General features: G+C 40.2%; 2 protein-coding genes across 2 annotated transcripts in view; one reads left to right on the top strand and one right to left on the bottom strand.

Moving 5' to 3' along the window:
• LOC123758913 (corticotropin-releasing factor receptor 2) overlaps positions 1–14,338 on the top strand; it is a 174,038-nt gene that overhangs the window by 36,796 nt on the left and 122,904 nt on the right. The gene's annotated exons all lie outside the window — the stretch shown is intronic.
• LOC138370232 (glutamate receptor-like) lies at positions 301–13,857 on the bottom strand. Its single transcript, XM_069334231.1, has 11 exons — positions 13,487–13,857; positions 13,337–13,356; positions 12,756–12,987; positions 11,171–11,361; positions 8,275–8,440; positions 7,039–7,280; positions 5,672–5,856; positions 4,302–4,532; positions 3,756–3,940; positions 1,566–1,713; positions 301–585 (listed from the first exon to the last, which is right to left on the bottom strand). The coding sequence occupies exons 1-11, from the start codon at positions 13,708–13,710 to the stop codon at positions 448–450; spliced, it is 1,962 nt and encodes a 653-aa protein (XP_069190332.1). The 5' UTR covers positions 13,711–13,857; the 3' UTR covers positions 301–447.

Raw genomic sequence — 14,338 nt, 5'->3', positions numbered from 1 at the left:
ACAAGAGGGGAGGGGGGGGGGGTGTGTGCCCCAGGAGAGGGGGGGGGAGGGAGACAGCCACGGGAAGATCACCATCCTCACCATTCTCACCATATCACCGCCATCATCACATCACCATTATCAATAATACAGTTCCCTATGAAAGGCATTTACAAGACACATTTGCACCCTTGTAGAATGTCATACCTTCCCCTCTAATAAAACAATTTTCCCAATAAAGGTCCATATTTATTGGCCTCCCCGCCCCCCCCCCCCCCCCCACACACACACACTATGCCCCCCAAAAATGGAGGAAAGAACATTAGTTCCATCTTTATTGACAAAATTACAATTTGAGTCACTGAATATAGTCACATATTGATGGACCAACATGTAGGTCAGTACACTTTTTTCACGTGGGTAATATATAATGTTGCATGGCAAGGCCTGCAAGAACCTGCAGAGCACTCAGGGAGAGCCGGACCAGGCACAGGAGAGACACACCTCCAGCAGGAGAGCAATGAGAGCCGCCCCGTGGCCCAGGAACAGCAGGTAGAAGGCACTCTGCAGGTGGTCTAGGCTGAGCACCACCCGGGCACCCTCACCCTATGGAAGGTAATATAATTTACTGCAGGAGCTGGGTGTCGTGAGGTCCTTGGGCAAGATTCACGAAAGCACTTACGCAAGCACTAACGAACCTGTGCATCTTTTCTCAATCTTTGGCGGCTTTGTTTACAATTATTAAACAGTTAAAGAGCTCCGAAGCACCAGGAGGCTGTTTATAACAATAACAACAGTTGAATGGGAAGTTTCATGTTTGTAAACTGTTTAATAAATGTAACCAAAGCCGCCAAAGATTGAGGAAAGATGTACACGTTCGTAAGTGCTTGCGTAAGTGCTTTCGTGAATCTGGCCCCTTGACTTACTGTGTCAAGGACGTGGTACAAGTCGCACTCAACATGATGCCACACACCCCGTTTTCTTCTTAATAAAACCGTATATATTGTCAGGTTAAGATGTTTTAGCTTAGGCTGTACAGGCTCGGTTGGATTAAATTAGGGTAGGTTAGGTTAGGTAGGTTTTGAAATCCGTTGGTGAATGATCTTCCGGACGATGTGACTCGTATCAGCGTCCAGGGGGGTCATGAGCCACATATTAAAGTCTGGTTATATTAACTTTATTTTACTCTTCATAAGGTGATATCAAGAAGATGTAGTACCTCTATGTATTAGAGAATATGTAGTACCTCTAAATGTATCATCAAATTTATTTTCCTCCAGTTTATCGAGCTATCTGAGATTGTGAAATTTTGTTTTTAGCAATCTTTATTGAGTCTCCAATTCTCTCTCTTTCTCCTTCCCTTGTTTGGTCGAACCACTTGGGCTGGACGGTAGAGCGACGCCCTTCATGCAGGTCGTCGTTCATTCCCCGACCGTCCAAGTGGTTGGGCACCATTCCTTCACCCCCCCCCCCCCCCCCGTCCCATCCCAAATCCTTATCCTGACCCCTTCCAAGTGCTATATAGTCGTAATGGCTTGGCACTTTCCCTTGATAATTCTCTCTCTCCCTCCCTTGTTTGGTCTCACCTGAGGTCTGGTAGTCTTGGCCTCCCCGACCAGCTTGGCCCTGCTGTTATACTTCTTCGTGAGCTGCACCAGCCACAGCTCAACCAGTCCACTTTCTATTATTCTTGACATCATCTTGTTTATGTTATGGAGGAACGGTGCTCCCTGGCTGAGGAAAGAAGATATATACTGTACTATGAGAATATCTGTCCACAGTTGGAGGCCAGATGCTTGAGGATAGTCTCACTCAAATTTGCAGGGGTAATGGTGTGGGGTACAGGGCGGACATAGGTTGGTTAGGATAGGCATAAATACTTTTAAGAAATATTAGCAATTATAGACACTTCCCAGGTGATTTTCCTGGATTCTTGTGCGAAATATGTGGTGTGACATCCGTGGAGTTTTTAGTAATAGTAGTATTATATTTTCTAAGAAACCCATACACTTGTTTCGGTGCGTCTTAGTAATACATTTTCTGGGAGAAGGGGAGGCAGGGGGATGGACGAGGGGAAGGGGTCAATGGGATACATGAGGGAGGGGTCAAGGGAAAGAGAGGGGAAAGAGACCCGCGTGCAGCCGGGTACCCCTTCTATGTAAATAAAAGCAAATGTGTGTTCGAGGTCGTAGGGAGAGGGAGAGGGAGGGGAGAACGGGGCAGGGGGGAAGGTGTAGAAGGAGAGAGAGGAGAGAGGGAGGGAAGGGTGAGGTCGGGGGGGGGGAACTATCCCAACACCTCGGGATATTCCTCCTAGCATACATGTGTGTATGTGTGTGTGTGTGTGTGTGTGTGTGTGTGTGTGTGTGTGTGTGTGTGTGTGTGTGTGTGTGTGTGTGTGTGTGTGTGTAAAGAAATTTCACGAAGAAATTAACACGTGTTGGACATTGTGACAGTGTCAAACCACGAAGCAAGGATTAAGACAGGAAATTCCTTAAGTACTTTCGTATTTAATAATACATCTTCAGAAGATGTAAATGTTTGTGTATAACATGTAACCATATACAATGAAGTTTACAATTAAAAAAAAAAAGGCTGGTAGGAGAAGCAGATACTCAAGAAATCAGAGACAAACGACACATTTTCTCTGAATGCTCCCTATTTTCTTCTCCGAGGCTATGGGTCCCCACAACTGCACCACAGGTGGTACCCTCCTATATATATATATATATATATATATATATATATATATATATATATATATATATATATATATATATATATATATATATATATATATATATATATATATGTCGTACCTAGTAGCCAGAACGCACTTCTTAGCCTACTATGGAAGGCCCGATTTGCCTAATAAGCCAAGTTTTCCTGAATTAATACATTTTCTCTAATTTTTTTCTAATGACATGATAAAGCTACCCATTTCATTATGTATGAAGTCAATTTTTTGTTATTGGAGTTAAAATTAACGTAGATATATGACCGAACCTAACCAACCCTACCTAACCTAACCAAACCTATATTTATAGGTTAGGTTAGGTTAGGTTGCCGAAAAAGTTAGGTTAGGTTAGGTTAGGTAGGTTAGGTAGTCGAAAAACAATTAATTCATGAAAACTTGGCTTATTAGGCAAATCGGGCCTTGCATAGTAGGCTGAGAAGTGCGTTCTGGCTACTAGGTACGACATATATATATATATATATATATATATATATATATATATATATATATATATATATATATATATATATATGTCGTACCTAGTAGCCAGAACTCACTTCTCAGCCTACTATTCAAGGCCCGATTTGCCTGATAAGCCAAGTTTTCCTGAATTAATATATTTACTATAATTTTTTTCTTATGAAATGATAAAGCAACCCTTTTCTCTATGTATGAGGTCAATTTTTTTTTATTGGAGTTAAAATTAACGTAGATATATGACCGAACCTAACCAACCCTACCTAACCTAACCTAACCTATATTTATAGGTAAGGTTAGGTTAGGTAGCCAAAAAAAGCTAGGTTAGGTTAGGTTAGGTAGGTTAGGTAGACGAAAAAACATTAATTCATGAAAACTTGGCTTATTAGGCAAATCGGGCCTTGAATAGTAGGCTGAGAAGTGCGTTCTGGCTATTAGGTACGACATATATATATATATATATATATATATATATATATATATATATATATATATATATATAATATGGAAACATTCACATTTAGAGGGAAGGAATCTATGTGTCTCGATGGCACCAGCTTACCGGATGCCCCATGCCCCTCCGGCAAACATGGGGTACTGGGTAGAACTGGTGTAGAAGGGCGAGCTGTCGTGGGAGTCGAACTCCATCATGGTGTCCGTCTTGAAGGTGATGTAGGAGAAGCGACCGGCCAGTAGCAGCTGGATTGCCTCGGCTGTTGAGTACCTCTGGCGCAACATTGGGGGGAGCTGGGGAGATTAGGACATCCATCAACACGCGAGCAACTCTGAAGTCAGAAATGCTGAAACCGTATTCCTTGAACTCTTCGGTCCTTGCGAGTCCAGAAACGCGGGTTCGAGCCCATTGCATGGGGTTCAGAATATTTTCATGTATGTATCACAGTCATGTGGTTTCATTATGGAAAATTTGGTGTTTAGATTATAATTGGGAAAGCGTAATATCAACATCTTCAAGACTTGTTTTATATAAGAACAAAGGATTTGATTCCATCTTGGCAGACAAATGTTGCGTTTTGTGTAATTTGCATTATATTATCATTCTGTCGAAGAAGACACAAACCAAAACATAATCTGCAAAGACATCACTCGCCTTCGCCCTTTTGTAAATTTCGCGAATATCAGGATCAGTAGTTTGGTTGAAGTAGAGGAGGACCGTCCCCTGCAGCGCCCTCACGCCCCACGACCACTCCCGCTGCCTCAGGAGGTCCTGGTAGGTGTTGATGGGAGACGTCTTCCCCTGGACGGTGAGGTGGGCCACCAGGGAGGAGCGGTAACCATTGGACACCACCAGGCACCACACCAGCAACCACACAATCAGCACCTGGCGTCACAACATGTGTATATCTGTTCCACACTAAAAACAAGATTTGCGAATGTTTCAGTCCGTCCTGGACCATTCTCATGTTGATCTCAAGATCGACTTGAGAATGGTTCAGAACGGACTGAAACGTCGTCGTCCCTTCACCTTCTAGTGTGTGGTCTGGTCACCATACTTCAGCCACGTTATTGTGACTCATCACCTGGATCAGGATTTGCATTCTGTCTGTGTGTTCTAGCAGAATACGCTGTAGGCCTACCTGTTTTTTTTTTTAAGTGGAATATGAAGTGTCTTAAAACATGTTGTAAACATTCACTTTATTAGGTTTGTTTTTGTTAAATTGATTATTGCTCAGGGAAAAATTGCCTCCTCAAAGTGAATAACATTTGGAAATTGAAAACCAAATCTGGCGATTAAAAATTAAGCCTACGGCTCTTTGAATATTGAAGACCGGAAGTGTCACGGTGAACACAGAGTGACAGTTGCTTCAACACTACGACAGTAAAATGGAAACATGAGCCAATGGGTCGTTCATGACCCACAGTCTCCTGTTTCATGAGGTTAAACAGGAAACTTGGCCTCCATCTGTACTTGCATACATGGTCTCCAGTAGCACATTGTGATCGTGTGTGTGTGTGTATGTTCTCCAGCACAGCAGTGTGAATGTGTGAGATTTCATGATTTCATGATTCTTCCGGGCCGCGGGGACGCTAAGCCCCGGAAGCACCTCAAGATAACCTCAAGGTATGTAGACTCACATGAAGGGTGAACCTCACAAAGCCGTGGACGTAACTTTTTGGTTACATGTGTTGAAATGCGTAGTTAATGCTATTATTGGTTACCTCCTAAGAAGCCGTGGCCAGGATTCGTCAAGCATTTACGCCACCACTTACGAAACCTGTACATCTTTCCTTAATCATGGTGGCGTTGTTTACATTCATGAGCTCCGAAGTGCTAAGAGGTTGTTTATAGCAATAATAACCTTGGGTTGTACACTTTCGAAGCTCGTAAACAAAGCTCTCACGATTAAGAAAAGATGTAGAGGTTTCGTAAATGCTTGATGAAACCTAACCCCCATGAATCATTACTTACGTATTACTCTCAAGACTGAGGTGGTCGTCAAGGAAGAAATTGACACCTACCCGAGCGGAAAGGTTGGTAGGCGTGGGTCTCGGGTCGGCCTCCAGCAGGGTCCCCCAGCTGTATAAGACGGCGGAACTGAAGGGGAACGCTCGCCCCCCTGACACCCACGCCCACGTCTTCTCCAGCAGCCACAGCACCACGCCGAACGCCGACGTGCTCACGATGACCAGGACCCAAAGATCACCTGGGAGACGGTGAACCCGTGTTGGTATTACCACGAGACCGACATAACTCTCTCTCTCTCTCTCTCTCTCTCTCTCTCTCTCTCTCTCTCTCTCTCTCTCTCTCTCTCTCTCTCTCTCTCTCTCTCTCTCTCTCTTATATATATATATATATATATATATATATATATATATATATATATATATATAATGTGTGTGTATATCACGAAAATAAACACGTGATTAAAAATGTGACACTGTCAGACCACGGAGGAAAAATGAAACAGGAATTTCCTTAAGTACTTTCGTATATTAATACATCTTCAGAAGGTGTATTAATATACGAAAGTACTTAAGGAAATTCCTGTTTCATTTTTCCTCCGTGGTCTGACAGTGTCACATTTTTAATCACGTGTTTATTTTCGTGATATACATATATATATATATATATATATATATATATATATATATATATATATATATATATATATATATATATATATATATATATATATATATATATATATATTCAGGGTATAATATACCCTGAAACGCAGTACCTATTAGTGGCTTTAGGCATAGTATACTAGCTCTATCTAGAAATCCAACATTCTGCTTGCAACTCATTTTGAATGTATGCACTTTTCCATTTCCCTAAATAATAATAATAATTTATTATTATTATTATTATTTTTACACAGAAATCACATTATCGTCAGATCTCAACAAAAAAAATCCACAGGAACCGTAATGAGGATTCGAACCAATGGACTGGATGTTCCAGGATATTCCAGGCCAAAAGAATTGCAACTTGGGGTATTCCAGCACCCTTGAGGATTCCCGAGGCTTCCACTGAAGCCGAACCAGGGTGCCACACAATTCCCCTCATGCACTCTGGCTCTGTCGTCCAGTAGTTCTTCCTCTATAGTCGGCTAGACTAGAGGCGTAGTCGACTAGAGTGTGCTTCTGGGAACACATAGTTTCGAACCCTCATCATAGGTCGCATTTTTTACATTAAGATAACGATACAGACGCCGCCTACTATGAAAACTGTCCCTACGTAGTGCCAAATCAGGAAAACATCCTGTTGACCAGACCACACACTAGAAAGTGAAGGGACGACGACGTTTCAGTCCGTCCTGGATCATTCTCAAGTCGATTGTCAATTCAGGAAAAACATCCTGATTGAGCAGGTGTGGTAATACCTGTGAAGGGTCCCAGGAGGGCCAGGTGTCGGGGCAGAGGCCCTGGCTTGAGGGACACTATGACCAAGGGGTCGTCTGTGTATATACGACTGAAGGAGATGACGGCGAGGCGCGAGGCTGTAGGGGTCAGGTCGAGGGAGAGGTCCGCCTGCTCGTGTAGCAGGCGCCCCACCACACCGGTCCACCTGCCCTCTGGTCCCTCTACGCCCCACTGCTTATCCAAGGGCTCGTGAAACTCATACCTGGGAGGCAGTCAGTATAATAGTCGGTGAAATAGGTAGTTGAAGGCACTAATTAGCACATTTATGTATGATATATTATTGCTAATTTGTAATTATTACATTAATTGTAACTGTAACTTACCCCATACTCGAGTCACCTTTCCCTATTCTTCACTCTCATTTCCTCATCCTCTACTCCCACATTATCACTACATCCTCCAAAATGTCAGTTCCCGCCCCTGGAGTTATCACGGCATCCCATTCGCTTCCCATAGCACTCTGGACAACACGATGAGTTGAGAATGGGTTAGGTTTGATGGGCAGCCTCTTGTCGCGTCGGAAAGAATCACAGGTCCATGTAACGGTGATATCTGAGCGTTTAGTGACACAGTGTTGAGTACTCAACGGTCCTCATCCCTTGACTCTTGTGCTGCCCGATGTTCTCAGATATTTACATGTGTAGTATTTTACATACAATGTGTAGAATTTTACATACAATGTGTAGAATTTTACATACAATGTGTATAATTTTACATACAATGTGTATAATTTTACATACAATGTGTATAATTTTACATACAATGTGTATAATTTTACATACAATGTGTATAATTTTACATACAATGTGTATAATTTTACATAAAATGTGTAGAAATTTACATACAATGTGTAGAATTTCACAATTTCACATTTCATATATAACAAACATTATTAGTATATTTTTTTTTTAAAGAGGAGAATTCGACATTCAGTTTCAGTATAGAAGAACAGGAGAAGCTGATGATAGAATGATGAAACAAAGATTGAAGAACGATGACAAAGTAAGGATGAGAAAGCTATGGATATGTGACCCAGTAATGTACAAACGTGATGGAAAAATGACCAAACATGAATGGAAAATGAATGACGAACTACAACAAAGTGCTGATATAATATTTAAATGGGAAAAGATAGAAGACTGGAAGAGCAATGGAGGAAGAATGTTCAAAGGATGCAATATAACATTGATACCCACGTGAAGTTGAGGAGATGAGCGATTGCGTCAAGCATGCGTATGTTGAGAGAGTCCCTGGGAACCAGAGGGGCCTCAGGATGACCTATTTCCTTGTCGTAGGCGATGTACGGGAAGTATGGAAGGACTACGATCTTCAGCTTGTGGCCCATCAAATTACTGAGCTTATCTGGAACGATGAAAGGAATTGGTGTCGCTTTGCGTAGCAAGAAGATCCAGGGAGTCGACCAGATTCACGAAGCATTTACGCAAGCACTTACGAACCTGTCCATCTTTTCTCAATCTTTGGCGGCTTTGTTTACAATTATTAAACAGTTAATGAGCTCCGAAGCACCAGGAGGCTGTTTATAATAATCACAACAGTTGATTGGCAAGTTTTCATGCTTACAAACTGTTTAATAAATGTAACCAAAGCCGTCAAAGATTGAGGAAAGATGTACAGGTTCGTAAGTACTTGAATAACTGCTTCGTGACTCTGGTCCCTGATAAGTCCTTGGGGAAGGACTTATCAGGGGAAAGCGCCAAGCCATTACGACTATATAGATTGAGGGGTGTTGAAATAGCCTAAGCTACTCTATCGCTTTGAGATGTATTTTATTGTCTCGATAAACGTACTTGAACTATATAGCACTGGAAAGGGATCAGGATAAGGATTTAGGATGGGACGGGAGGAATGGAATGGTGCCCAACCACTTGGACGGTCGGGGATTGAACATATGATAGCGGTGGTTAGAGTAAAGTTCAAGTTCAAGTATGTTTATTGAGATAAGAAAGAAATACATCTCAAAGGGATAGAGTAGCTTAGGCTATTTCTACCCCCTCCCCCCCACGGTTAGAGTAACCAGCATATTTACATAATAAGAATTATTTATGGATATACACGTCGTGTACCCAACACCATATTGCATTGCTATTTCCTATTGTAGGATTACTAATTCACGTTTGATATATGCCAAAAACTTAGTATATACACAGCTACTGACGTGTAACAACAACACACTGGATCACTGAGCCTTGCAACAATTAGCGATGGCACTACTGATAGACAATAGATTTGAGTTCAATTCATAAATTAAAACAAACTAGCAATAAATGTTATATATGGCAACTAATACATAATATTGAGAAAGCCCTTGTTATCACCCATACGTAGTGATTAATTAGAATAATTTTGGTTGTTATGGTATCATCGTGCAAAAGAATGTAGACAGAAAAACTTAAGTGTGGCCCACATTTGATATTTGTCTTGAGTTAGCCCTATCGACGTTGCATTTTCTTTCGTTGTGATAAGAAAGAAAATGTAAAATTTGGATTCATTATGAATATGTCGTTCTTAGAATTTAATATCAAATTCTATGTATGCAGGTAAGCAATATAGAATTTATTAAATATATTAGTTTTTAACAAATTTGTAACTCAATTACAAAGAAGAAATTGTTTTTGATTTAGGGTTAATAATAATAAAAATACAAGTAATGATAATATTAGTAATTATCATTATATGAATGGAATTTGACAAGAGCATTGTGAAATGATTACTCAAAAGGCCACCTTTCTCGGTGTATATACATTAAGAGGTTACTTACTGGATGGTTAGTATAGTATTTGTGTTATTTACTGATAAATTTATTCAAGGAGGTACAATGGGTCGTAAAAGTATATAATATATAATAATAATAATTTTTAATAATAATTTTTATTTAGGTAAGGTACATACATAAAGAGATTTTACAAAGTTTGTTGGCTTAATAGATAGAGCTAGTACATACAATGCCTAAAGCCACTATTACGCAAAGCGTTTCGGGCAGTACATTGTTACAAAGCTACCAATAGTTACCTTGGAGTTGTTCCGGGGCTTAGCGTCCCCGCGGCCCTGGGGGGACGTCCCCGTCCCCTGATAGAAAGCCGACCAGGCCTCCATATGCCATACGCTATATGCTCCATAGGCCTAACACGCACAGCGTTTTGTAGTGGCCTTAATAACCCCATTTCAAGGGGAGATAGGCCTTAGGCCCAACACCAAAGAGAGTCAGTGGCGTACCTGAGAAGGGATTGTAGAAGGGGTCGACCGGTGAATGATCCCACGGGCGAACGAGGTCAACGACAGCCTGTCCTCCGCCCCGACAGTACAAACACCGGCCAAACATCCTCACTGAGGTGGGAAGCAAGAGGAGGTCAAGTAACTATCGGGAAGAAGCGCCCTTGTTGTTATAGATTCAGCTACTCTGAACAAGTTGCAAGTAGCACGGGCTATGGTGAACCCGTAACTTACCCGGCACAGGAACGGGGCAAGTAGCACAGGGTATGGTGAGCCGTAGTGGACTTACCTGGCACAGGAGCGGTTCTGGGAAGCGTCCAGACAGCATATAGCACCTGGAAGGGATAGCGGATAGACTAAGATCTGTGTTATGAAGACGAAGTTAAGGAGAGAGGTACACAAACTGTTCGAAGCCAGGGCCCACCCCCCCTCGCTCTACTGACCGATTTAAGTGAATGACAGTCAGAGAAACTCTAAATTTTATAAGCATTTAAAACTATGCATAACATGATACAGTGATTAGTTAGTTGTTACAGATAATACATATTCTCAAAACTACTAGTATGTACAGTGTTTCTGTAGCTACAGATATATATATATATATATATATATATATATATATATATATATATATATATATATATATATATATATATATATATATATATATATAAACACTTGCATAAGACAGCGTTAAAATAGTTACTCAGGAGTTGGTAGACTGTTGTGGGTTGCATCTTGAGTCAGTGTTGGACTAGAACTCAAGGGCAACCTAGACAAGGCAAACAGATTTATAGAAACCACCCCTCTCCCCCCCCCCCCTCTCCTGGCTACTGGAGACCAGGTCTCTCCCATGTGTACCTTGCTTGAGGCTTGGGTGGGTGGGTGGTTCCAGGCGTCTGTTGGGGTTAGCACGGGCAACTGCCAGGTAGATTAGGTGGATGGTGTTACGGAGACTGCTATGGAGAACAAGAGACTTGAGGTCCGAGCTGGCTCCCAACACCACTACGGGAGTCTCCGGCCATAACCATACTTTCGAACCATTTAAGAATCTGCCGAGATATAAATTGAACATGTTGACCAGACCACACACTAGAAGTTGAAGGGACGACGACGTTTCGGTCCGTCCTGGAACATTCTCCAAGTCGATCTTACTAATTATATTTACCTGAGGGTCACTATCTTGTGCCCTCGACGGGGGACAGAAAGCTGACGGCTTGTCAACGGTCCCTGCATTAACTACGGATGCAATGACTACATTTTGTCAAGTTGCTAAATCTGAGAGTTTGTTTAATGTCTTTTGATGAGTTCGAAAAACACACAAGGCGAATACATGTATAGGTCAGCTGTGTCTTAAGTGTCAGGCTACGAGCAGCTGCGTCTAACAGCCTGGTTGACCTGCCCACAAACCAGGAGGCCTGGTCAGAAACCGGGCCGGAAGGACGTTGATCCTTGGAATGAACACGGATGAGAACAAAAAACGGACATATATATGTCCGTTTTTAGGGGTATATTATATATATATATATATATATATATATATATATATATATATATGTGTAATATATATATATATATATATATATATATATATATATATATATATATATATATATATATATATATATATATATATATAATGTCGTACCTAATAGCCAGAACTCACTTCTCAGCCTACTATGCAAGGCCCAATTTGCCTAATAAGCCAAGTTTTCATGAATTAATTGTTTTTCGACTACCTAACCTACCTAACCTAACCTAACCTAACTTTTTCGGCTACCTAACCTAACCTAACCTATAAAGATAGGTTAGGTTAGGTTAGGTAGGGTTGGTTAGGTTCGGCCATATTTCTACGTTAATTTTAACTCTAATAATAAAAAATTGATCTCATACATAATGAAATCGGTAGCTTTATCATTTCATAAGAAAAAAATTAGAGAAAATATAATAATTCATGAAAACTTGGCTTATTAGGCAAAACGGGCCTTGCATAGTAGGCTGAGAAGTGCGTTCTGGCTACTAGGTACGACATATATATATATATATATATATATATATATATATATATATATATATATATATATATATATATATATATATATATATAAAATGTGATTTTTTTTGTGTTCCAGGTCTTATGAAAATTTATAAAAGTTATAACAGTTGGTGTGAGCTGCTCGATTAGCCAGGCGGTTTGGATATACATCAGTTATGCCTTCATATCTTCGGAAGCCCAATTGAACTCTTATGAAAGCCTGACTGAACTCCACGAAAGCCTGACTGAACTCCACGAAAGCCTGACTGACCTCCATGAAAGCCTGACTGACCTCCACGAAAGCCTGACTGAAAGCCTGAGTGATCATTGACACTGACGCTAGCAACTGAATCCAGTTTAGAGGTCAAACGCCTTTCCAGAAGTATATCTTGCTCAGTAAACTGCAGTTACCTGAGGGCGGAGGTGAGGTTTGGGCTGACGCAGAGGAGGATGAGGGCCCGGCACGTGTCTCTCGCCTCCCCCCACAGTCCCTGAAGGAGGCGGTCACGTGACGCCGTCTTCTGATCAAGCAGACTGTGGGTATCCACCACCACTATGCCTCCAATTGGCTCCTGTCTCAGTCGACTGCTCAAGACGGCCAAGGAAAACGTATATATTTGACACGCGTCCACTTGAAGGGTGTCTTTTAGAATTTGAGATTAAATTCTGTGCGCTTTAATATAATATACAATTGGAAATATATTTAATGCAATACAGTGAGGAACACACATTTAATACAAGATACAGTTAGAGACATTTAATGCAATATACAGTAAGGGGCACATTTAATGCAATATACAGTAAGGGGCACATTTAATGCAATATGTAGTAAGTGATGCAATTTAATACAATATACAAGAATGGGCATTTAGTAACTATAGAGTGAGGGGGCACGTTTAATATAATATACAGTAAGGTACATTTAACACAATATACAATAAGGGACACATTTTATTCAAAATGCAGTAAAGGACTTATTTAATACAATATACTGTGAGAGATTGGAGGGATGCTGATGGTCAGAAAGCCATTCGACATTACAAAAGAATTTCATTCAAATATTTAGAGTTACACGAAATAGGTAAAAAATAATCGACGATTTATCATAGTTTCCGTATAAAAAAAATGACAGCATTACTCACTCTAACATATAATAGAAAATGGGAATTTTGGTGTCGGTTGAAGCCAGAATTATATGACACCTTTGGGGAAAATGCTTCACTACCTGGGCCAGCATCATCCCTACTTGGTTCAGCATCACGCCCATCTGGTCCAGCATCACGCCCACCTGGTCTAGCATCACGCCCACCCCGGCCCCACTCACCAGGGCGACCCATACATGAAGAAATAGTAACGAAGTTTTCATTCTCTGAAACGATATTATATTATAAATATATCAAAGATATAAAAGAGATTAGAAACATTTGTATAATTGAATGTGTTTATATAAATTTCGAAAAATATTTCTTTGTTAATGATAAAAAAAAATTCTAAGAATGGGTTTAAGGCTAAAGAGGAACTTAGCAGTTAATCATTAATTTATGTTTATATGTATACATGTACATAATATCTATACATATATACATAATGTGTATGCATACATACATAAATACTGTGTATACATATGTATAAACAAATAATGTGTATACACATAAAATATAAATATATTTTATATATGTGTATATATATAAATATTTTCTGAGTGTAAAAATAATAATCAGGAATTAGTTTTTAGATAAGAGTAATTTCAGCCGACACTGAAAAGTTCTTCATCTTTAAAATGATTAAGTAAATGATTAAGTAAAATTAAGTAAGGGAGCAACACACAGATCTTGTAACCCATTTTAATTGACTATTAAAGTCTCTTTTTGTTACCTAATGTTTTGTGAAAGACTTATTTCACGACAAATTGGTAAATAGAATTGCTGTAGTTTGGTTGAATTTTTAACAATCTTTAGTAATACATTGATTAAACGAGCAGTCTTACATGCATT

The sequence above is a fragment of the Procambarus clarkii genome, chromosome 31 (assembly GCF_040958095.1).
Source record: "Procambarus clarkii isolate CNS0578487 chromosome 31, FALCON_Pclarkii_2.0, whole genome shotgun sequence".
Taxonomy (NCBI): Eukaryota; Metazoa; Arthropoda; class Malacostraca; order Decapoda; family Cambaridae; genus Procambarus; species Procambarus clarkii.
This window is presented reverse-complemented; position numbering and strand designations above follow the sequence as displayed.

Bases quoted from the DNA above. Each gene is read 5' to 3' on its own strand.
- LOC138370232 (XM_069334231.1), bottom strand. From the start codon at position 13,710: ATGAAAACTTCGTTACTATTTCTTCATGTATGGGTCGCCCTGGTGAGT. The intron at 13,357-13,486 runs GTGAGTAATGCT...TCTGACCATCAG, and splicing joins ATTTTCTATTATATGTTAGA to CATCCCTCCAATCTCTCACA. The intron at 12,988-13,336 runs GTATATTGTATT...AAATTCTAAAAG, and splicing joins CATCCCTCCAATCTCTCACA to ACACCCTTCAAGTGGACGCG.